Source organism: Natrix helvetica (assembly GCF_964273705.1).
Source record: "Natrix helvetica genome assembly, chromosome: 1".
NCBI classification, from domain to species: domain Eukaryota; kingdom Metazoa; phylum Chordata; class Lepidosauria; order Squamata; family Natricidae; genus Natrix; species Natrix helvetica.
The window spans coordinates 10581084-10606374 of NC_138548.1; the positions used below are offsets into that span (position 1 = coordinate 10581084).

Genomic DNA, 25291 nt, shown 5'->3' on the forward strand with positions numbered 1-25291 from the left:
CCGGCATAAGCTGCTTTTATGAACTTAAATCCAAGTGTGAATTCATGATTAATTGCACCATAATTTCCATGCAGCAAGACAAGGATTATTACGCAACGCACCCGCCCCGCCCTGCGCCCTCCTGCTTAATAACCTCCAGCGAGGTCAACGCAGCGCCTTTAACAATCGAATGTCCTTCTGCACGACCCATAGTCAACAGGGAAAGGGTGGAGAGTGGCCGGAGCCGCTCTTTCCTCGCCTTGTGGTTGGTCGTCAACATCCATTGGCTTGAGCTGCTGTCAGTCTGCAGACGCCATGCTCTGATTGGGCAGCGCTGGAGAATGCTCAGGGCCTGATTGGTGGTTGCTATTGCGACCGCCCATTGGGGTATATGATAGCGTAGAGGTCAGTAGTTTGTTTCGCCAAATAATCAACAGTATAAAGGCTTGTGGCCCGGCTCTTTCCCGAAGGCTTTTCCTTCTCAAGCTCCCTTTTTCTGCGATCTTCCGCCTGCGCCCGCTCTTCCTGGGTTGCCCCATAATATCACACAATCCCTTCTCTCAAAGCTTCACCTCCGCCAGCGTCCAATCACCCGCCGGAGCCGATCGCTTCGTCATCTGTGATTGGCTGCGAGTCATGATTCTCATTCCCACTTTTATCCCAACCCTTTCCAATTACCGCGCGCTCCCGGATTCTGAGTGGACCAGCCCTCGTGTCACTCCGAGGGGCCCGAACCAATAGTGAAGTCGGTGGCTCCTCGCGCTCGTTCGCTATTGGCTCTTTGCCGCCCGGCGGGCCCGCCCCTTTTCGTCCCCTTGGAAAGGGCTATAAGCTCCTGAAGCGGACGAAGCGAGACCGGCTGGGACGTGTGAAACTGTGCCAGGCGGCGGGGCGGTCATGGCGGCCGGGCTCGTGGTACTGACGCTGGGCTCCTTGCTCTGCGCCCTGGGAGGCGCCTCGGCAGCAGGTAGGGCTGGTCTGTGGGGGGCTCCAGGGACGCTTCCATGTCCGAAGTGCCCCCTCCGGAGGAAGAAGGCGGGTTGGGGCGGGGGGGAATCTTCCATAAAACGGCTCGGAAGCCTTTTTCGCTCGTTGGTCGCCGCGTTCCTGGAGGAGGGAAGATGCCTCGCCTGCCTCGAGTCATGAAAGGAGGGGGTGTCGTCCCCTTGTTCGTTACTCGTTAGGAGGGAAATGTCCCCCTTCAAGATAATGAGGGGAGGGCGGCTCTTCATACCGTAATTTATATTGGGGGGGGGGGAGAGAAAATGTTTCCCTCAAGTTAATGAAGGACGGGGAGAGAGACGCATCTTGTACATTTTGGGGGGAGGAAACATCTCCCCCTCAAGGTAATAAGGGGAGGGGGCTCCTCATACATTATTGGGTGGGGGAAAATGCCCCCCTCAAGGTAAGGGGGGATGGGGCCTTATATATTGAGGGGAGGGGAAATCTCCCCCTGAAGTAATGAGGGGAGGGGGCTCCTCATGGTACTTTATTGGGGGGGGAGGAAATGTTCCCCTCAAGTTAATGAAGGAAGGGGAGGGAGACTCAACTTGTACATTTGGGGGGGAGGAAACATCTCCCCCTCAAGGTAATAAGGGGAGGGGGCCTTATATATTGAGGGGAGGGGAAATCTTCCCCTGAAGTAATGAGGGGAGGGCTTCTCATACTTTATTGGGAAATGTCTCCTTCAAGACAATGAGGGGAAGGGGATCCTATTGAATGTGGTGGGGTGGGGCTCCTCTTGTACAATTTTGTGGGGAGCGAAAATGTCCCCCCCTCAAGATAATTGGGAGGGGGGGAATGCCTCCCTGACTGTTAACGAGGGGAGGGGGCTCATACATTATTGAGAGGAGGGGAAATTTCCCCCTCAAGGTAATGAGGGGAGGGCTTTTCATACTTTATTGGGAAGGAAATGTCTCCTTCAAGACAATGAGGGGAGGGGGCTCCTCATACTTTATTTGGGGGAGGGAAATGTCCCCCTTGAGATTAGGGGAGGGAGGGGATCCTCATTGGGGGAGGGGAAAAATCTCCCCTCAAGTTAATGAATGTGATGGGGTGGGCTCTTGTACGTTTTTTGTGGGGAGGGAAAATGTCCCCCCTCAAGGTAATGTGGGAGGGGAAACTGCCTCCCTCCCTGTTAATGAGGGGAGGGAAGAATCATCTCCTAAATTATTGGGGGGGGGATCTCCTCAAGATAATGAGGGGAGGGGGCTCATACTTTTGGGGGAGGGAAGAAAATGTCCCGCTCAAGACAATAAGGGGAGGGGGACCCTGCTACATTATTGGGGAGGGGAAATGTCCCCTGCTCAAGATAATGAGGGAAAGGGAAAGCACCTTCCCACGTGTTAATGAAGGGAAGGGTATTCTTCTCATACATTATTGTTGGGAGGAAAGTCTCCCCCCCCCCAAGATAATGAGAGGAGGGGAGCTTCTCATTATTGAGTGGAGGGAAAATGTGCCCTTCAAGTTAATGGGGGAGGGGCTCAAACATTTTTGAGAGCAGGGAAAATGTCCCCCTCAAGATGGGAGGGGGAGCATCCCTCATACATTCATGGGGTGGGGGTGGGGAGTTGGAGAAGCTATCTGGAGGATTGGAGTAGGTACATACTTATACAGTGATTGGGCAAGAGGGTCCCTGGTGTGATTGGTGGAGAAAGTCTCCTCATCCCTTCAAGAAGGGAGGAGGAAGTCATACCCCGTCTTAATGGGGAAGGGACCAAGTCCCCCTCCTCTGTTACAGAAATGGGGAGAAGTATGAAGCTAGTCCAAACTGATATATTGTGTATTTATCGTGTTTTTAGGCAAGGTGAAATAGAATTGTGTAATGTGAGCTTTAGCCTACTGTGAGAATCAATCAAGTGTGCTAGACTGTATTGTTTTTTTTTATTTTGGGTGGCCAAAACCCACCTCAACCTAATTATTGGGAAATTAGGAGGAGGAATGTGTGATAGATATGTTCACTGCCTTGAGTTATTTGTTAAAGTAATAAAGGTGGGATACAAATAAATAAGTAATTTGGTGTAAACCTAGCTGTATTGTGGGAAGGTATACTGGGAAGAGCAGTGGAGAGATACTGAGCTCATGATAAGGGGCCAGAGGGTTAGTATCTCACATATTTTTTGTGCAGGAAGAGAATACTTAAGAAGCTGAAGCTCAGGAAAGAATATAGTTCTTCCTTGTGTGGGAATGGGGAAAAGGTGGGGAAGAAGTTGAAATGTATGAGTGATCTTCCATGTATGGAGAATATGCATTCATAGGATGGGAGAGACTGGATAATACAAATGCTGTCGCTTATATTACATTACTAAAAACACATTCTTGCTCATTTATTATAGCTTTCTTGATTTCCCGTTTGATACTTTTCTGATTAGCTTAAATAGTAAGGTATTTGTATTTTTAAAAAGTAATGAAATTAAGGGAGGGTTTTAAGAACATTTGTATTTTATATTTGAAAATTAATTACTTTCCAGACTATTTTCAGTATTTAAAGAGATTTTTCCCAATAGCCTCCCGCTCATAAAATGCATGCCAGGATTATCCTTGGAGAAAAACCAAACATACTATAGTGGACTATACAATAATTACAAGTAGCAATGTGTCTTAGGAATGAATTCAAACATTGAAATGAATATAAAAAACAATGGCAAAGTATAAAATGTAGTACACAAGGAAACTTATTCATGTCTTCTCTCTGATATGCAGATTTCTATGTAATTTTTTAAAATTCTAGACTCTTTTCATCAAGACTTCATCTACATTTCCCATACTCTATTTCCTATTCCAATTTTTTGAGCATCCCTGTGAAGGAATTTAAAACTCATAACGTATATTAACTAATGAAATTTAAAGGAATATGCACGATAAATTCATACAAGTCTTTTTGACAGACAATAAAAGCTATGTTGTATCTTTGCTTTTTGATTCCTGTTGCAAGGATGAAAGACGTTTAATTTTTTCCTTTCTCAGACTTTCAAGAAATGTTTTTTTTTTTTTTGGTATTGATAAGGAAAGAAAATAAAATAGCTAAGGAGTAATTGTTTGTACTGAGAAGCCAGAAGTGTTGCTCTGTGAGTCAGATGAGCAGTTTCCAAATTGGATTAATAAAATTCTGAATCCACTAGGAAACCATCCTGGTGCAGAGAGAAGTAACAGGCTAAAGGCTTGAAGTAAAAGTTCTCTTGAATCTCAGACTACGAGATTTTTGAAAACAGGGTAAGATTGCTGGATAGATTTTTTTCACATGGGTGTTAGGAAAATATGCTTGTCCACCATGAAAATTTAAATGTAAAGAACATAATGAGTGTGCCTGTAAAAGAAAGGTTAGGAATCTTTATTATGAACCCAATATCTATAAGGATTGAGTTTCATAGGTATAGTCATGGGAATCTGAGGAGGAATATGAGGAGAAATTCCCCAAATCAAATTGAGATTGAAATCACAATGGCAGTGTTGCCACAAGACACACTCTTCTGAATAGTTTACTGCATGCTTTTTGAAAAAAAGATGTAAACCAAAGAAAAATGGTATGCTTCTGCCTCATTGACGGTGTAAACCTCCCATATTGGGCTAATTCTGTAAATCATGAATTATTGACTTGTGCAGACAGATGTAGTGAGATATGGGGAGAAATGTGTTGGATTTAGGTAATCTTACTTAGAAGGAAGGGAATAAAGGAGGATGACAATAGTAGTAAGGGTGAGTCACTTTTCTAGACATTTAAAAGAAAATAGCAATAGGAGGAAACAAGTTCAGATGGCTTTGTGAAAAGGGAGGGAGAAAAGTATGTGTCTCATCGCAATGGGGTACAATTTTTGGTGCCCGAAGTAATGTTTATTAACTGATGAAAATTGTCCCCTTAATATGAATCATTTAAATGTAAAGCTGCCTTGATCTTTTACTCTCATCTCCCAATGTAGAATTTATTTTCCCTCCCGCTTTAATGACTGTGGTCTAGGCTAGGGAACAGATTTCCTGACATTTTGGGCTTACTGTGGCTGGCATTTTCAAAGGCAGTGCCAGTCAAAATCAGGAAATTTGATATGTAACTCACAGTTGCCAAATCCTGCAGCACAAAACTGCCCAACAGGTTTGTTTGTTTTATGCTTTCACAATCCTTAAGTTCCTCATCTAATTGAAGAATATGCCATTCCTACATCAAAGTTGCTCTTAATATGTTCTTGGTTTCATCGAAATTCTTATCCAGTGCTACTTGGCATGCAGGTTTTTAAATTAGATATCTCTTTTAAACTAGAAACTGTAAATCTTGTAGTCCTTAACACCAGCTACCTTTGATATTTCATATATTGTTTTTCAGCTTGCACTGAAGGTAGAGAAGTTAAAGCAACCTTGGAGTAGAAATAAGTTCCATGTTCCCACTGTTAGTCATCAACAGGCACATAGAGATAAACAACATCTACATACCATTGAAAAGAAACAATCAGAAAACCAAAAAGAAACAAATGCTCCTCACACCAATCAACACCCAGATAAGCAGAGATTAATACCAGATCAAGGAACCACCAAGTACAATCCCACCAACACTGACAGAGCAAGCCACTTGTATATAAGCAGAGCGAATGCCATTCCCTTCTAGCACTGATTATGTTGCCTAGATGGATAATGAAATGTCTGCAGGAAAACAGCCAAGCTCAGATAGTACCACGGACCCAAAGTTTTATTTATTCTTCAGATTAAACACAGCTGGAACATGAGATGGGCAGAGGTCTTTTGCTCCATGAAGTTATCTGCAGAATTGGGTCAGACTTATAGTTCCTCAGTGTTGACAGTATTATTCTTTGGAAATTATTTTCCAAAACACATGTGGGTTGTGAAAAAATATGATGCTAACCATCCTTCTTCATTTCCTTTAGTTTAGAGAAACATTTAAATTTCCAAATCCAATAGGAAAAATTGTTTCTCTTGGTTTGTCATTTGTGTTTCCCTTTTAAAATTTAAAACTCACCACATTTCTTTTGTAAATCCAGTGAAACATTTTGCTAACTCATTCTTTTGGCCTCAGGGTTGAGATTCACAATCATCCAGTCATGATTGTTCCAAAAGGCAATCTCCTGAAAACCAAAACAGGTTATATTTTCCATGATAAGTTAGTTATTCTTCATGATTGATTCCAAAATCTTCTTGTAAACATTTCAATGCACCAATTTAATTAGGTCCATTACAACTTTCCAAGATCAAAACTTTCTTCAGCTTTTTGCTGTTTATTTCAGATATTTCTAAAATCTTAAGGTTATGTTTAAAATTTCATTCAGTATTGAAGGCAGAGTCACCTAACAAATTTCCAACTTGTTCTGAAGATTTGAAATAGCTAAAAGTAGTTAATGAGCAATTCCAAAAGTGATTGGAAAGTGAGTTTTGTGACCTTTAAGTGTCCTTTGAAGTCTCCACCAAGTTGTGAGCAAGATGGCTAATCACATCATCATCATCATCCAGTGTTCAAGCACAGGAAAAAACTGTTGTGAGAAGCAGCCATTTGGAGCACATGTGAGCTCCAAATGGCTGCTGTCAATCTCCTGTCCTCTCCTTAGCCATAGAGGATCCTTGGAGACCAACGTTTGGCGCAGTGGTTAGAGTGCAGTACTGCAGGCTACTTGGCTGATTGCCAGCTAACTGCAATTTGGCCAATCAAATCTCACCAAGCTCGAGGTTGACTCAGCCTTCCATCCTTCCAAGGTGGGTAAAATAAGGATCCAGGTTCTTGGGGGCAATAGGCTGACTATAAACCACTTAGAGAGGGCTGTAAAGCATGATGAAGCAAGTATATACCAAGTCTTAATTGCTATTGGTCTTTTCCAAATGTTGTTGACTGTGCTTCAATTTGCCATACCTCCCCTGCAAGTCTGAACTTAGATACCGTAATTAGTAAAGCTCTCTAAAATTTCAGAATGTGTAAAAATGTAGCTTGGTTTTTAATATCTTATTTAAATAGTTTTGCTTCTAGAAGGTTATAGAGCCTGTTTGATGCTGGAAAACCTAGCATGTTATTTCTAGGGGTGTGTAAAATGTGTTCTGGTTGAAACACTTCCAGTGAGGTTAGAATAACTCCTTTCAAGTTTGAAACAGCTGATTGGCCTCAAAAATAGTTTACATACCGCCAAAGGTTTCATAGGGTTTCTCAAAATCTCTAGCTGACATTTCTGTTTTTGCTCTTGTTTTTAGACATGTATGAAACTCTAAAGTACATCTGAAACTTAAAATGATGATCATGCTTTCATTGACTCAAGGTGACTTACAACATTATTATATTGCACAATAAGTTTTTAACATTGAAGGTCAAAGTGGATTGAGAAATGGGAGTAGTCCTCTGTAATGAAACAGCAGCATCCATTTGTATCTGTTCATCTTATAGCAGTATCACGTGTTTCTTGTAATTTTGCCCATGCAATGTTTAATTTGTCACATATCTTTTGTGAGATGGCCAAGGGTTTATTATCACTGGTTCACTTACCCAAGCAATGCTTAGCTCTTTCTTTTCGTATTAAGAGCTCCGGATCCTGCAGCAAAAATGGTGGGGGGTAGATTTGCAGAATTCATACTTAAGTTGAAAGATTTGTTGTTAGAAAATTCTGTGATGGTGGCCTATCCAGATAATCTCTACAAACGATTGAAACATTGGCCAGTGCTTAAGGTTCCTGGTTTTAACTCTAAGGTGGTGGTAGAAATTTGCCATAAGAGATCTTCACGCTACAAGTAATTTTGTAGTTTTGGAGGACAAAGCACTAGCAGGTTACAAAGTGCTGGTGTTTATGCGCACAAACTGAAGTAGAATCTGCATCTGAGATCTCTTACATTTTAGTTAGAAGGATCATAATGAGGAATTGATTGGCCACAAGAAGTTGAGATCTGTAGTTTAGTAGAGGTAGTCTTCAAGTTATGACCATAATGGAGCCTGACTATCACGGTCATAACTCAGGTATAGCACTAGCACTTAGTTTTATATACTGCTCCATAGGGCTTTACAACCTTCTTTAAGCGGCTTTACAGAGTCAGCACATTGCCCCCCCAAAATCTGGGTCCTCATTTTACCGACCTCGGAAGAATGGAAGGCTGATTCAACCTTCAGCTGGTCAGGATCGAACTCCTAGCAGTGTCAGCCTGCAATGCTGCATTTTAACCACTGTGCCACCAAGGCTCCTGACCAATTTGATTTTGCAGCCCTTTTTGAGGCAGCCATTAAGCGAACCAGTGATTTACTATCAGCACAGGTTTGCAAAAACTGAAAGTAAATGTTTTTTTGACAAAACTACGGTAAAATGCCATCTCACGACTGTGGGGCGCTACAAACTGGTGTAAATGTGACCCAGCTGTTGAGTGCCCACAGTGCGGTCATGTGACCATGGAGGTGTTGACCATCGGACCTTTGAATCCAGGCCCTAAGTATCCCCTATGTAGGTCCATCAGAAGTTTGAAGGGTCACTAAGCAACCACTTGAGGCCAATCTATATGATTTGAGTAAACAATGATGCTGTTGACAAACCATAGGTGACAGCACTTACTGAATCAAAGATGTAACACTTGAGAAAATTTAGAAACAGCTTTATTCATTTGTGAGCTAAACTGACTTCTTAGCATACCTCTGATGATTTTCTTTGCTTCATTCAGAGTCATTTTTCTATTTGTGTTTTACCTTCTCCCCGTCCCCCAGTTCAAATGATGCTGAAACATTGATAGACGGAAGAGAAGACCTCTCTCTCTCTGAGATTTCTAGGGCTGTTTCATATATGCTTTGCGTTTACTTGGAAGAAGACAAAGAGTGGCTTTGCCTTCCCCTGTTTGTGAAGAAATATTTCCACATATCCCCTCAGGCAGAAAAGAGATTTCAGAATGTAACACCTGTTAGCTTCTTAAACCAAATGCCTCTTTTTCTGGCATTGTCAATTCCCTTTTAAATCCAAAGCAAAAAAAAACAGATCAAGAAAAAAGACAAAGCAATTACAGAAAAAGAAAGGGGGGGGGGGGAAAGCAGTGCTTCTTAAAAATAAAAGTTTTACATAACCATTTTAATAAAAGGTGGGCCATATTTCCTTTCAATTGTTTATACATAATCTAGTTTATAAACAAACAGGTATCAGTTAACAGACAATTTCAATCCACTGAGTAAATTACAGCCAGAAATTTGTTTTTCCAAAAGAGACTGGTTTATTAGTTGGGTAACGTAGATGCTGACCTCTGTCTGTAACCTGGCAGATTAATGTTTGATTAGGCTAATCTTTGAATAGATCATTAGCTCAGCAGCTCTGGGAATGTGCATGTGACACATCTTTAGAGCTGGTTTTTACTGGACACGCTAGCGCTGCAAAACGGAAACCAGGAGCAGCAGTCTTGTGAAACGTCAAATATTTCCATGTTTCCCTTTATCTTTGCAATGTAGGTTACAATTGGCTTGTGGAAGTAGCTTACGTGTTTCAAATTTATTATCCCTTATCACTTCTTTGGAAACCCAAGGACCTGTCTTGTTTAGACTAGACACAGAACAGATGAAGCTGCTTTGTTTATTAGGGTTTAAAGTTAATCCAGGCCAACCCAGTGAAATGCAGCTGGCAGTGTATTTTAATTTTTATTTATTTATTTTTTTGGATTGCAGATGCTAAGGATGGAACATAACAAACCATGCATTGGGTACATTGAAGAGAGAGAAAGATCATTGCTAGGAGCTGTTATCGGATGCCCCACATGGGAAGCACATCCCTTCCGGTCCTGTTTTTGCCCCTCTCCCAACCTCAGCCTGTTTCTTATCTGGCTAAAAGCATAGTGTTGCAAATGTCCTCGTGAGACGTGTTTGGGTCAGTGTCTGCTTTGTGAGCGAGTGTTTAAAATTAAGGGAAGGAGAGAAGAGAGAATTACCTGTATGTCCAGCAGGCCGATGTGTTGATAACACTCAGGATGTGCTCTTAACGGAACCATCTCAAATCCCTTTGAGAGTTTTCTCTGAAACAATATTGGTTTCAGGGATCTTCTATTTTTTCTCTCTCATTTCACAAGGAAGTTATCTTCATCCTTGAACCTGCTTGTTCTGCCATTTAGCTTGAAAGCGTTTTACAGTTGATTTAGGCAGGTAGATTTTTATGGTAGCATAGTCAGCTTTATGAAGTTATTACTATTTTATATTGGACCATTTCTGTCCTTGGCAGATTATGGCATTTTCTATTGCAAAATAAAGCTACACCTGCTTGGGAAAACGAAGCATATGCTTGAATGGATCTGTTGTAAAGCGATTAAAATGTTATCTCCCTGATCACTTCAACTGGCATCTGTTTTTAAATGTCATCCTAGCTCTTCAGCGCTAGAACAAAATTATTTGGCCCTTGTTTAGACATCGGTGTCTAAAATTCTAAGGTTCTAATCCAAAGTATACAAGACTTGCATTATTAAAGATTGATGCCTGATTTCTAGTGGCCAAATATCTTATTGGGAGGTGGAGGCATTGTTTAGGGAGTGAAACATCTCTTAATAACATCTTTTTAAAAAGAATATCTGTTTTGCTTTAAAAGAACATTGCTCTTGGCAAAACCAGCAGTCTAAAGAGGTTATAGCTAGTTGTGTGTGCCAGTTATTTTATACAGCCTTGCAGTTCCACCCTCTGATGAGGGAAGGTTTGCTTTTAGTTAAAGGTGACTTTCAAGCAAAAATCACGTTTTTCCTTTGGGCAAAAAACCCTAGGTAGAAACAGCTGAAAAATCGGTTGTTTGTATTTGCCTTTAAACCGGGCCCTGCTGTTTTATTGTAGCTCTTTTTCTCCATTCTAATTAAGGGTCTTAATTGAGCAGGCTTAAACAGGCTTTTAAGGTAATCCTTTTACTCCACCGCCATCTTAGATTCAGACGACTGCTATTTCTTCTCTGTTTTTAATTGGAAATATAAATATTGTAAATGTGATTAAAGTTAATATGTGATGGCTAAGCATATCAGGGCTTAATGTATCTTGTTTCCTTGTTAGCTTTTGCTGCTGCTTCCCTCCTATCTGTTGGGGCATCCTTCTTGGAAGGATTCCTGATTGCTTGGCCCTTGTTTTCAATTCATCTTGTACTTTATATAGCGGAGCTATTTTAAATGGTCTCCCTGTATGGATTCTAACATTTTGTTGGGAATGTCAACCGATAACTAAGCTGTCTAGGCCGCTTGACCTATAAAGGAGCCGAACATTTTAACGTCCTACTTCGATTTCCCCCCAAGTGCTGCAGAAATAAATAAAAGCAATACCAGTTTTTAACTGCAATTTAAAGTGTAGTCATTTCACACAGAGAGGCAATCTTCAGAAGTGCCACTACAGGAAGTACATTGCAGATGTTCAGTTCTTATCAACTTTTAGGTATATGCTTTCTCCTAGAAGAAGATATTTGCACAGATCTGTGAGGAGAATGGGCAGTTTTAAAAATGAAAGAAATAGCCATTAAAAAGCATTTCGATGTAAAACTGTTTTAAAAAGTCCAAATTTTCATTCTGGGGAAATCTTTCATGGCTTCCAAATAGGCTCTGTGTTTATTAGTCAGATCTGGAATAATTATGGATCAGAAATGACAAGATACTGTAATTTTTTCTTCTTGTGGCTTCTTTGAAGGAAGTTTTAAAAATAGATTTGGGTAGGATTACCATGAAGTACCATGATGGGTACAAGCTATGTTTGTTTATTTATGCATGCATTTATATTTCATATGTCTCAAAGGGAGATGCTTAATAGAGTAAAAATGTGTGAGAGAAATAAAGTGCAAAAAGTATTGCAATTTGTCATGGGAAACTTTTTCTGGATTTTAGTTGCAGAGTGACTTTAAAAGTATAACCTTCTGAATTTTAGGCTTGATTAGAATCCTGTAGGACAGTGATGGCTAACCTTTTTGTCCTCGTGTGCCCAAGGAGCGTGCACATGTGGCCACAACCATAATGTAATACACGTGTGACAACACCCCCCGCGTGCCCCGCCCCTCCGTGCATTCGAGCGTGACTCTCTTCGCACCACATTTTGTACTTAGAAGGCCTCCCTGCAGCCTCCTGGGACCAAAAATGGGCTGTGGGAGGGATGCCGTACCCTCCTGCACCCTTTTGAGGCCTAGCAGTCCTCCCTGAAGCCTCCTGGCACCAAAAATAGAGCACGGGGAGGCGTGCCTCCCTCCATGCCCCTGGGCATGTGCGCGCATCTTCCATATGCGTGGTAGAGACCCGAAAATCAGCTGGGTGGTGGGAGGCAATGCGCAGTGTAGCTGAGCTGGGCAATGGCCATAGGTTTGGCATCATGGCTATAGGAGGTGAATTCAGCATGGCAGGCTGCTTTAGACCAGAACTGTCAACCTTGATTTCATTGAGGGATGCAACAGGGTTATGTTTGACCTTGAGGGAGGAGCAAATCGACGTCGTTTGTGTCAGGGGCGACTCTGGTGGCCCAAGGGCTCTGCCAGCAAAAACGGAGAACAGGAGGGCCCTGTGCAGGCCGCCAAATCTCCGTTTTCGCTAGCAGAGGGTTGCAGGAGGTCATCCCAGCCGAAATGAGACCGAGAACCTGTTTTTGCTGGCAGAAGCACCACGTGCCGGTCCTTTGCTGTCTCCAGGCCGGCCTCGCAGGCCAGATTTAAGCACCCTGTGGGCAGGATCTTGAGTTTGACACCCCTGATTTAGACCATCAAGGCACTGCATATTTTTAGTTTTGATTTAAGTGTGCAGGTTTTTGTTTATGTTGGCCTAGTATTTCCTCTCCCCCCCCCCCCCTTAGGCTTGCCTTTTATAAACTGTAGAAACAGCCCTTTGGACATCTCTGGCAAGTTTACTGGAGCTCTCAGGGAGCGGCCAAGGCTGTTGTTAGCTCGCCTGGCTTCTCCAAAATAGGCATGACTGAACAGAATACAATGTACCCACATTGCACAATGTATCTGAAGCCATTTGAGTTTCTCTTGGAAGGAAGGGAGGGAAAACATCCCTTTTTTAACCTAAATTTCATTAAGCAGATCCCGCTGGGGAAAGAGTCATAAAAAGGGGAGGAGGGCAACATTTACGAGGAAATCCCCACATTAACAAAATCAAATTCTGTGTTTGAAATCACACGAGCATAGGAGATACAGAGGTGATCCTCGACTTGCAGCTGTTCATTCAATGACCTTTCAGAGTGACTGGAAAAACTGAGATGGCCAGTCCTCACGCTTACAACCAGGGCAGCATCCTTACCGTCACGTGATCAAAATTCAAGCACTTGTCTGCTGGCATGTATTTGGGTGATATATTCATCATTTGTGACTTTCTCAGCTGGCTTCCAACAAGCAAAGTCAATGGGAGAATCTGGATTTGCTTAATGACCAGGTGATTCACTTAAGAATCACACTGATTTGATTAATCACTCTAGCAGAAAGGTCGTAAAGTAGAGCCCCTACTTACCGCCTTGCTTGACAATGGAAAATCTGATCCCCAATTGTCGTAAGTCGGAGACTCTACTCTGTAGACCAGGGGTGTCCAAACGTGGCAACTTTAAGACTTGTGGACTTCAACTCCCAGAATTCCCCAGCCAGCCTTTCCATCACTGACCATAGGGGGCGAGCAATTGCCCCCTGTGGAACGGGCGCGCAATTTGGGCGTCCTCCTAGATGCCCGGCTGTCAATGGATGACCATGTGGCAGCCGTGGCAAGGGGGGCGTTCCACCAGGTTCGCCTGGTGCGCCAATTGCACCTCCTACTGGACCGGGATGCCCTACGCACGGTCACTCATGCACTGGTGACGTCTCGGCTGGACTACTGCAATGCCCTCTACATGGGGCTTCCCTTGGGACGCGCTCGAAGACTGCAGCTAGTCCAGAACACAGCCGCGTGGGCTATTATGGGGAGTACTAGGTACTCCCACGTGACACCGCTCCTGCGCGAGCTGCACTGGCTGCCTGTGGTCTTTCGGGTGCGTTTCAAGGTATTAATTACTATCTTTAAAGCGCTCCATGGCTCAGGACCTAGTTACTTGCGGGATCGCATCCTACCACACACTTCCCTGCGACCGATTCGCTCTCACAGAGAAGGACTCCTCCGGGTGCCGTCCACTAAGCAATGCCAACGGGCGGTGCCTAGGAGTAGAGCCTTCTCTGTGATGGGCCCAACCCTCTGGAATGACCTCCCCCCCCCGATATCAGAACCACCACCGACTTTCTCTCCTTTCGACAAAAACTGAAGACTCACCTGTTCCGTTTAGCCGGCCTGGACCATTTATAGTTTTGTTCTGCCTCCTGGCAGATATTTTAATTGGGTATTTTTAGGGTATTTAAATATTGCTTTTAACTACTTTGCTTTAGATATGTACAGTTTCTTATTGCCTCCTCTTTTGTGTTTGTATTTTCTATTTATTGATGTGTTTTTATTTGACTGTACACCGCCCCGAGTCCCTTTGGGGAGAGGGGGCGGTATAAAAATCTAAATAAAAGTAAAGTAAAGTAAAGCTCTGCTGGCTGGGGAATTCTGGGAGTTGAAGTCCACAAGTCTTAAAGTTGCCAAGTTTGGACACCCCTGCTGTAGACTAATTAGGATTAAGCAATAGGGCTCACTGTGAACTAGATATGGGGTCCCAAAAGTGCTTTTTTTCAGGAGGTAACTGACTTCCTTGTTTTTTCTTTGAAGACTCATCCAAGAAACTTCTTCAGCTCTGACTGGATGGTGGGGAATGGAAGGATTTATACTCCTTGCAGACGGATGATCATTTGCATCCTTTAGAGCAGTGTTTCTCAAACTTGGAGACTTTAAGTCCTGTGGACTTCAACTCCCAGAATTCCCCAGCCAGCTTGCTGGCTGGGGGATTCTGGGAGTTGAAGTCCACAGGACTTAAAGTCGCCAAGTTTGAGAAACACTGCTTTAGAGGGTCCTTGAAGCACTTGAAGGATTATCTGTGTCCTCAACAGAGTAGTACAAATGTTTCCTGTAGTCTGCAATTTTTTTTCCCCTCTGGAAATCCATTCCTTCTCCCACACCATCCCAAATTGTACAGCTAAAAGTCTGTAGAGATTCTCAGTCTTCCAGGTGATGGATTTCTATTCCGTGTAGACAGCTGGTCATTTGCATCTTTTTAGAGGGCGGTTGAAGCACTTGGAGTAAAAGGATGCAAATGACCAGCTGTCTGCAAGGAGTATAAATCCTTCCATTCCCCGCTATCCTGTCAGAGCTGAAGAAGCTTCTTGGATGAGAAGCGAAACGTCTTCAAAGAACAAACAAGAAAGTCCAGTTGCCTCCTGAAAAAAGAATAAACATGACCTGGATGACTTAGAATCTCTACAGAATAAACAATAGGGGTTTCCCCCCCTTCTCTTCAGGTAGTCCTCAATCAAATATTCTGAGTTTTAAGAATCTTTCTGTTGCCATTTGGAGTAAAGCAAGTCTTGGGTCTAACTTTGGGACCAAAAAAACAGCCTTAACCCCTTGAAACAAATGTGTGTGTTTGTGACTGTGCCACATCATTCCAAAGTCTGAATGGCTAATTTAGAAATGTTCCTTCCACTTCAGCACAAACAAGAGATTCCCGCCCCCCGCCCCCCATTTCCTGTCACTTTCTAATCTTCTTAAAGGGCCTCAGCAGATCCTGCCACAAAATCTCAGTCACGGCTTCTCTTTTTGTTCCTTCTGCAAAGCCTTGTAAATGTTTACAGAACCGCCATTTACAGGGAACAACGGGTAGAATAACGAACGAACACTTTGAGCCCCAATAGAAATGCATTATAAATTTAATTGCTTCATTAGTGTGTGGTGCCCTCCTACTGTTCTTCATAGGAGCACCTAAATTGTGCCATGTTTTGGATTTTCAACCCTAATTGCTTTAGGCAACAAGGCATGCATTACATTTTGCAGGACTTGTATCTAGCTGTATGGCCGAGTTGAGTGACAGTCTTAAAGGCCCAGAGAGCAAATTGAGTCGGCTAGTACAGAAAGAGGAGGTCTAATCAATGCATTTTAAAGGAAACCCATGCAATGCTATTCAGTCACTACAGCCAGGAATTAGCAAATTTGGATCAGCTGACCATTTATTTTTAACGTGAGGGTGAGCAAAAAAACAATTCTTTGGTGCGGTACACATGAGGACATATTCCTTTCTGACTTTCTTTATGAAAAGGCCTTATATTTGTAATTTTGCATACCTAGAAAGAAAAACTGATTGGGTTTGCTTTGAGAACAAATTGTGTGCACCAATCCCTTGACAGGAGAGTGATTGGCGCAAACAATTTGAATTGAATTGAATTCTTTATCAGCCAAGTGTGATTGGACACACAAGGAGTTTGTCTTTGGTGCATATGCTCTCCGTGTACATAAAAAGACAAGATGCATTCATCAAGAATCATAAAACACAACACTTAGTGATAGTCATAGATTACTAATAAGCAATCAAATCATACTAGGAAACAAACAGAACAATATCAATCGTAAAAATACAAGCAACAAGGTTATAGTCATAAGTGGGAAGTGATAGATACTGGGAAGGAAGAGACAAATAATAGTAATAAAATCTTAGTAAATAGTTTGACAGTGTTGTGGGAATTAGTTGTTTAGCAGAGTGATGGCATTTGGGGAAAAACTGTCCTTGTGTCTAGTTGTTTTGGTGTGCAGTGCCCTATAGCGTCATTTGGAGGGTATAAGTTGAAACAATTGATGTCCAGGATATGAGGGGTCTGTAGTTATTTTCACAGCCCTTTTTTTTTTGACTCCTGCAGTGAATGTCCTGATAATTCACTTTTCCCTCAATTACCTCCATTATTTGTCCTTTCTCCTTTTCTGGAGAAGAGGATCAGAGCCTGAACTGATGATTGAAGCAGGGGTGTAAACAAGTAATGTCACAATAATGATATATTTGCACATCATCAATACTCACAATAACTACATCCGAAATTAGAAGCTGCTTTGTGCAGGTGTTACGCTGGGGCAAAATATTCAGTCCCCAGGTCTTCTGCATGGATCTGTTTCTGGAAGCAGATTCCTGTATGGAAAGAGAATGCTCAGGAAGAACTCAGGAAGACTAGTAAACCATCTTTTTTTATCGTGATTTAATGGCCTTACAAACACTTGCATAGAAGAGGTTGGGGTCGTGCCTTTTCCATGTGCACAAGGTTCTTTTGAGAGCTCTGTAGCAGCCTGTGGATTTTTTCCTAATTTGCAAATTGCTTTAGGACACAGTGGTGCAACAGATCATTGAACTGTTATTTGATAAACATTCGATATTGCCTTTAGGAAGATGCATTAGCATTGCAGTCTCGATAGTGTGAAAGTTAAATAATGAAGAATAAATGGGTTCTGTTTCACCTCTTAGTTGGAATAACTTTTTAAAAATATCTTAGTCCCGAGTAAAGGCAAAGAATATGGCTGGAACATGTTTAATATCGCTAGTGATACTTTTTGTTAGACACCTGTCCATCCTCAGCCATTCACCAAGGGAGGAGAAGGTTTCCAGGCTCCGCTGCTTCATTACTTTCCGCGTCTTGTAATTATAAGCAACCAATGAAGGAATCGGTGTAGCTTTGTGAGTTACCGCTATCCCTTTTTAAAAATCAGAAATATCTTCTTTTTGAATGCACTATATATATATATATTTTGCACTAACCCTTTATTACTAATACCTCTTCAACTCATAGCTGGCTTTATAAAGTCACCTCTCTCTCAAAAGAAACTGACAGAGGAAAGTGTGGAACTGCACTGTGAGGCCATTGGCAACCCCATCCCTGAAATCCAGTGGTGGTTTGAAGGAGCTGACCCCAATGGTACCGCCATACAGCTGTGGGATGGCGCCTGGCAGAACCGGGTCCAAATCAGCGCGACCTACCAGCATCACTCCTCAAGCACTATCGCCATCACTAACCTCATGACCGAAGACTCTGGCACCTACGAATGCTGGGCCAGCAACGACCCCGACCGTAACCACTTGTCGAAGAACCCCAAAGTCAAATGGATCCGTTCCCAGGCAAACGTCATTGTCACTAAGCGTGAGTGGCAGACTCTTAAGTGTCGACGTTCCCACGGACACCGAAAGGTCTCCAACGTTACGGTCCCTGTGCCCCCGGCTCTCCTTCCATCCGTGTCCTGTGGCTTCCCAAGACCCTCTTATGCGCCTCAGTTTCCCGACCCTTGTGAACCCCGCAGGAATCGGCCTTCTCCCCCCCCCCCCCCAATATTCCCATTAGAAACAGAGACCAGGTTGCCTTCGCGCTGCTTCCACCAGTCATTTCCAAACCTAGTTTCCCCCCGTCCCCCCTTCCTCCTGCTCTGATATTTCTTCCTGCATCTGTGCATCTGTGCGGTTGTGCTTTTTTGTTTTTGCTTCCCCACTTTACAAGGAGCACAATTTTGCAGGGGGGCGGGGAGTCGAAACTGTATTTGTGCTTGTTGTAACGGGCAGCCATTTTCTGAAAAAGGCCAAATTTTCTCTTGGCCACCTAGGTGTGTCCTATGCTTCGTAGTTCTTCTTGGCTGTGGGATGACCAGTCGGCTATCCTTCCATTTGCAGAGCTTGCAAGTCAAATTTCTTAACCGCCGGGGGGGGGGGGGGGGTTAAAATGATATGGCTAATGGCCAAAATGCTGAACTTGCACTTACGGTCTTCGGTTTTGGATTTATGCGCAAGAGCATATAAACAAGCAAGAGCGTTTTCACTCTTGGTTTTCAAATTCTCCTGAAGCCCCTTGAAAGCTTGATCAAGGATTCCTTAATAGGATCAGGAATGACTTTCTCATTCCCGAGGCTGAGATACGTAGGCCCTTGGTTCATATGAGGTGATGGTGCAGCCCAGCCGGCGCAACATATGAACTAGGTCCATGCTTCAAGCCCTCTGCAAGTAGACCAGCTCCCCTTGTAGATGTTTGAAGTAGTGTCTGTGTGAGAAACTGTTCCTTAACTGAAGGAAGTTTGCAAATGGCTTTGTTCCATCGATGGCTCGTTTAAAACAAAATTAAATAATTCTTGATGAATGGAAACACTTCTTTTTTTAGGAGGCAAGTCTCAGGTGGGTCTTTTACCTTATGCCCTGTCTCATGGGAAATAGCCAACTTGGATGAGTTGGCTTGATTATGTGCGGTGGGGGGAATATTCGTAGCAGTATATTTCTCTTGAAAATGGTGGTTTAAATACGACGGTTAGCTTGGATAAACTTCTTTCAGTGCTCAAAATCTCTCAGATCAAGTCTCTCTAAACTCAGCAACTTTACGTCTTGTGGACTTCAACTCCCAGAATTCCCCAGCCAGCCATGATGGGGAAGTTACCAAGTTTTAGATATCTCTGGTTTAGATGGTGAAGGCCCAGTGCCTTTTTTGGGGGGTGGGTGGGGGGATTAGGTTGCACACCAACTACATTTCATACCGTTTGCTTGCAGTTCAAAGGATGGCTATAATTTATTAAATTCCAAAAGAAACAAGGCATGAAAATAGCTCCTTTTGGGTACTCTGTGCATACGAACTATAGGGTGCAATTGTTTCTCTCTAAAAGAAATAACTATGCCAATTATGACTTTGTGACTGATCTTATCTATACCTCATCAGGTAACAAATTCTCCTTTGTGGCAGGTGAAGGCGAATACAGGTAGTATTCGACTTACAACCGTTCATTTAGTAACCGTTCTAAGTTGCAGCGGCACTGAAAAAAAGGTGACGTGAGCATTTTTCACGCTTACACGGCCATTGCAGCCTCCCCATAATCATGTGATCAAAATTAAGACCCTTGGCAACTGGTTCATTTTGATGACGGTTGTGGTGTCCCAGGGACACTTGATCCCCTTTTGATACGTTCTCACAAACAAAGTCAATGGAGAAGCCAGGTTCACTTAACAACTATGTTATTCACTTAACAACCGGCAGTGATTGACTCAACAAGTGCCAATCAGATTGACTCAGCAAGAAAGGTTGTAAAATAGGGGGAAACTCAATTAACAATTGTCTCGCTGAGCAACAGAAATGCGGGGCTCAAATGTGCTCGCAGGTTGCATACTACCTGTACACTCTCTTCTGCCACTATTAAAACTTGTAACTCTCACGTAGGCAGGCAAAGAGGCCTATAGGAAATGTGGAGCTTCCACAGTCTCTGTGGTTGAGCTTGGGTTAAACTGGGGGCGATATCACCCAGAGGTTGCAGATTGCTGCCTTTATTTCTCTTGAACTGGCTTAAAATCCCGAATGCAATTTCTGCTCCTGGCCTAAAATTGAACTACAGGTAGCCCTCGGCTTACAATATTCAATTAAGTGACCTTTTGAAGTTACGATGACAGTGGAAAAAGTGATATGACATTTGTCTCACGACCATTGCTGCGTCCCCATGGTCACATGATTCAAAATTCGGATGCTTGGCAACCGGCATGTATTTATCCCTTGCAGTGCTCTGGGGTCATGTGATCATCTTTTGCGACCTTCTGACAAGCAATGATTCATTTAGCCACCATGTTACTAATTCAACAACTGCAGTGATCCCCTTAACAACTGTGGCAAAAAAAGGTTATCAAATGGGGCAAAACTCACCTAACAGTCTTGCTTAGCAATGGAAATTTGAGGTTCGACTGTGATCGTAAGTTGAGGACTACCTGTATGCAGCCATTTTTCATCAATATATTCCTTTACTGAAATGAAAGAGAGAGAGAATGAATGAATGAACGAATGAGAATAGAACTAGATGTTTCTCTGTAGCGATTGTTCAGAAAGGAGAAGAAAGTGCACGTGTATTTAAGCAGAAGAAACAACAAATACATTGACTGCAAAATCACAAATAAAGCACCCAGAATGTTTTGAACCATTCAATAGGTCTGTATGCATCGATACACTATTTTATTTATCCCAGTAGTTGTATTTGTTATTAGATAACATTAGAATAACGATGTGCTTAGAAGGTGATGTGCTGCTTTAGAAATTATTGTTACCTCTGCTTCCTAATCGCTTTCCCTTCAAATCCCTCAGATAGTTCATATGGATGCTAACTTCCTGGAGTTTCACGACTTGTACAACTGACCACATTGTTGAAAACCCCAGAAGCTTGATTTTAATGATAGAAGTTAAATGCAGTTACTATTCTGCAGCCAAGCTGCTTTTTCTCAGGCATGCAGGGGACCGAATTCCCTGTCAAAACCCAGGGTTCTTTCCTTCTTTTAAGAGGTGTTCGTAAAACATGCTGTCATGCCCATGATATCCTAACCTAACTTTCGTTTTCTTCTTAACAACCAGGGGCCAAAATTTCAACCTCTCCCGAAGTAACTGCTGGAACAAATGTGATCATTTCATGTAACATAAGTGAAGCACCAACTCCTATCAAAGGCAATTACTGGATGAAAGGGGAGACAAAGCTTGATTCCAATGCCACCGCTCTGGATTTTACCTCCTACATGTAGGTGACTTTAAAGTAAAGCGTACATGGCTTAATAGTCAGAACTAGTTTGGTGTACATGGTTTAGGTGTTGGCTTAGAAACCAGGAGACTCTTGATTTCTAGTCCTGCCTTAAGCATGAAAGCCAGCTGGGTGACTTTGGGCCAATCACCAGGAGACACTAAGTTCTAGTGCCACCTGAGGCATGAAATATTGGCAGGGTGACTATTGGCCAGTCACAGTTTCTCATCCCAACCCGCCTCACAGGGTTGTGGTGGAGAAAGGAGGAGCAGGAGGAATAAATACTTGTATGTGCATCGCCTTGAGTTGTATATTGAAAGAAAATAATAATCTTTTTTTACAAAATAGTTATCTCAGATCAGCAACTTCTCCAAATGGAGTATTTCCTCCGAATGCAAAATGGGGAAACTTCACAGCTTATTTGGCTCACGTACCAATCTTCAGTGGAATCATTTTTTTCCCCAAAGTCAACAAAAAAATTGTTTTCATTTCACTTGGAAGTAAATTATTTCCTAGGGAGTATGCAACAGATTATACTCTGTCCTTAGCACTAAAAGAATAACTATTTCTTCCTCCTCCCCCCGCATCTTGCTAGTAGGTGTGGGGAAGGGAGTAATGAATTGTATGCATTAGCTTAACAACAAGCCCGAAATGCTTTGCTTGCGGAAAGTATCATTCTTAGCTGACTGTCACTGCACAGAAACCTCTGGTGCTTAAATTTTGGCCAGTATTAGCTTCGTTCTAAATTAGAAAGGAGGTGGGAATAGGTGGGTATTCTTCACTCGAGAACAACATGGCACTCAGTGGCAGGCGTAACACAGAAACGGGGAAATGCAGTGTGCAAAATAATTGCTTTTCCTTTTTTATCTGGTTGTAATCCAACCTCTAAGTGCTGCAAGAGCCCACCATATTTAAAGGTATACAGGTAGTCTTCAACTTACAACAGTTTGTTTAGTGACCATTTTGAAGTTACAATGGCCTTGAAAAAAGTGTGTCTATTTTTCACACTTACGACCGTTGCCGCACACCCACACCCACCCCTCCATGATCTCGAGATCAGAATTCGGATGCTTTGCAAATAGTTCATACTTACAACGGTTGCAGTGTCCTAGGGTCATGTGATCAGCTTTTGTGACCTGACAAGCAAAGTCAAGGGGGAAGCCATATTCACTTAACAATCATATTACTAACTTAACCACTGTGGCAAGAAAGGTCGTAAAATGGGGCAAAACTCATTTAACAAATTTTTCACTTAGCAATATAAATGTTGAGCTCAGTTGTGGTCGTAAGTCGAGAACATACCTGTATTTTACATCTCCTGAAAAGGGGGAAGTATACTTCTGCCAGCAACTTAACAACTAGAAGAGTAGCCGTATAATACATATAGTCTTCAACTTATGGCCATAAATGAGACCAGAATTTCTGTTGTTAAGCAAAACAGCTGTTAAATGAGTCAGGCCCAATTTTAAGACCTTCTTTTGCTGTAGTTAAGCAAATCTCAGCAGTTGTTGAGCAAATCATGCGGTCTTAAAGTGAAGAGGAGGAGGGCTAGGAAGGTCGCCAATGGCGAGCATGTGATCCCAGGATGCTGCCAACATATATACAGGTAGTCCTCAACTTACAACCAAAATTAGCCCAAAATTTATGTTGTTAAGTGAGAAATTTGTTAAGTGAGTTTTGCCTTTTACGACTTTTCTTGCCGTATTTGTTAAGTGAATCCCTGCAGTTGTTAAGTTAGTAAAAATTCCCTTAACAATCAGGTTACTTACTTATCAACTATCCAAGAAACGTCGTTTTGCGTGTCTCAATTTATTACATAGCACTGTTGTTAAGTGAATCAGGCTTCCCCCTTGACTTTGCTTGTCAGAAGGTTGCAAAAAGGGATCATGCGACCCTGGGGACACTGCAACCGTCATAAACATGAGACAGCTGCCAAGTGTCCTGAATTTCCATCAAGTGACCATGGGTGCTGCAATGGTCATAAGTCTGGAAAATGGTCATGTCACTTCAGTGCTGTTGTAACTTCGAGTGGTCACTAAGTGTAACTGTCGTAAGTCGAGGTCTACCTGTACAAGCCAGGTGCCAAGCAACCAAATTTTGATGACATGGCTTGCATTGGTTGTAAGTGCAAGGACTTAGTTGCCCGTTTTTCAGTACCGTTATAGCCTTGAACAAATGAATGGCTATAAGTTGAGGACCCCCTGTATTATTCTGCCAGAGAGGCGATCGGTAGAAACTTTGCCAGTTTGACTACCTAAGTGCCAGTGCCTTGTGCATTAAAACAAGATACGCCATCCTAGAAGGAGTGGTTGGTTGGCTATTTGCACCCTTCAGCTACATCTATAAATGGAAGATTCTTGGAAAACCGGGATTGTTCTATCCACTCTATTGTTTTATTGTGATGGTTTCCTGGAATTTTTCCTCTCGAGAATTCCAGGCCTCTCCCAGAAAGTTTTAATTAGATGTGGCTCAGCTTTAGGTATTCGTCGTACCCTTTGATAGAAAATCTAATCCAGCATTTCCTAGTAGTTATTTTATTTTTCCTCCTGGTTAATGCTGGAATGTAGCTCCTCTTACTCCGTGACCGTTGCGTTTGCTGAGGGAAGTTGCAGTTGCCAATATCCATTCCCCGTTCTCCTGCTGTGATGGCTTTGTGCGTTCTCCTTGTCACCTGCTGGTGTGTGTTTGTGTGTGTGTTTTTGAATCCTAGGATCCCCAAAGTGGATCACGAAACCTCGGGAGAGTACCACTGCATCTTTGACACCATGCCCCTCTCAAAAGGAACGGTGCTCGTGAAAGGTAACTCTTGTGGATGCTTTAGTCCTCTGCCTTTTTTCTTCCTCTTTCCTCTTTCCATTGGTGAAACTGTACATAGAGGAGAAGGACTTTGTGTTGTCAAATCTATGTGGAACGAGCCGCTGCGCATGGGTTCCCCTAGCTCAGCGATGGCGAACCTTTTTTGGCTCGCGTGCCGTAAGTGGGGGGAGCGCAGGGGGTCGTGTGCAGGCGTGCCGCACCCATAATGCAATGCGCGACCTCCCAGTGCGCATGCACGCACTACAGGCGCGACCCCCCATTTTTACATGCTTTTTTCACCCTCCCCAGGCTCCAGAGGCTGTATACGGTCCCTGAAGCCTTCGGAGCGCTCAAAACGACCCTCCGAGCAGACCGGAAGTGATTCCCCCTGATTGTCCCTTGCCCTCACACATGTGCACACGACCCCCCCCCCCATATGCCCTGGGCATCCTGCTCATGCACGACAGAGAGCTGAAGACCAACTGGCCAGCGGGAGGCATGCGTGCATGTGCGGCAGAGCTGAGATGGGGCGACGGCTCGTGTGCCCATAGAGAGGGTGCTGTGTGCCACCTTTGGCACGCGTGCCATAGGTTCGCCATCACAGCCCTAGCTGCCTCTCTAGTCTGAGAAAGAAAGGGGCCCTGGTGGTGCAGCGCAGGTAGAATGCAGTATTGCAGGCTAACTCACTGCCAGGCATTCGATCCTGACCAAGGTTGACTCAGCCTTCCATCCTTCCAAGGTCGGTAAAATGAAGTCCCAGATTGTTGGGAGCCATATGCTGACTTTGTAGAGCACTTTGAGATGTAACACACTGTGAAGTGGTATATAAGCCTAAAGTACTAGTGCTAGTACTGCCCATTTTTCATCACCGAAAGTATTTGTCTCCAGGAAATCCAAACAGTTCCAGGTTTAGCAAGCAAGCTTGTGGAAGTTAGTTTCCATTGATGTAGACAAGCCTTGTATCTTCTAGGTCAGGGTTTCCCAACCTTGGCAACGCACGGACTTCAATTCCCAGAATTCCCCAGCCAGCCATGGGAGCTGAGACTTGAAGTCCATGCATCTTAAAGTCACCATAGTTGGGGAAACCCTGCTCTAGTTAAATCGGATTGCAATTTCCATACTGGAATTGTGGGATTCATAACTGAATACATCCCAAGGACGCTAAATTGGGGGAGGTTATGATATGATAACCAGCTAGTTAGATTGCAGCATG

The 25291-nt window shown here is 43.1% G+C and overlaps 1 protein-coding gene across 1 annotated transcript in view; it reads left to right on the top strand.

Annotated features, from left to right (window-relative positions):
- Nucleotides 1-780: 780 nt before the first annotated feature.
- Nucleotides 781-25291, top strand: part of BSG (basigin (Ok blood group)) — a 36489-nt gene continuing 11978 nt past the window's right edge. Inside the window, exons 1-3 of the mRNA XM_081935738.1 lie at nt 781-946; nt 21123-21282; nt 23993-24081. Coding sequence (XP_081791864.1) covers nt 877-946; nt 21123-21282; nt 23993-24081 — 319 coding nt within the window. The 5' untranslated portion in view covers nt 781-876. The remainder of the gene's footprint in view (nt 947-21122; nt 21283-23992; nt 24082-25291) is intronic.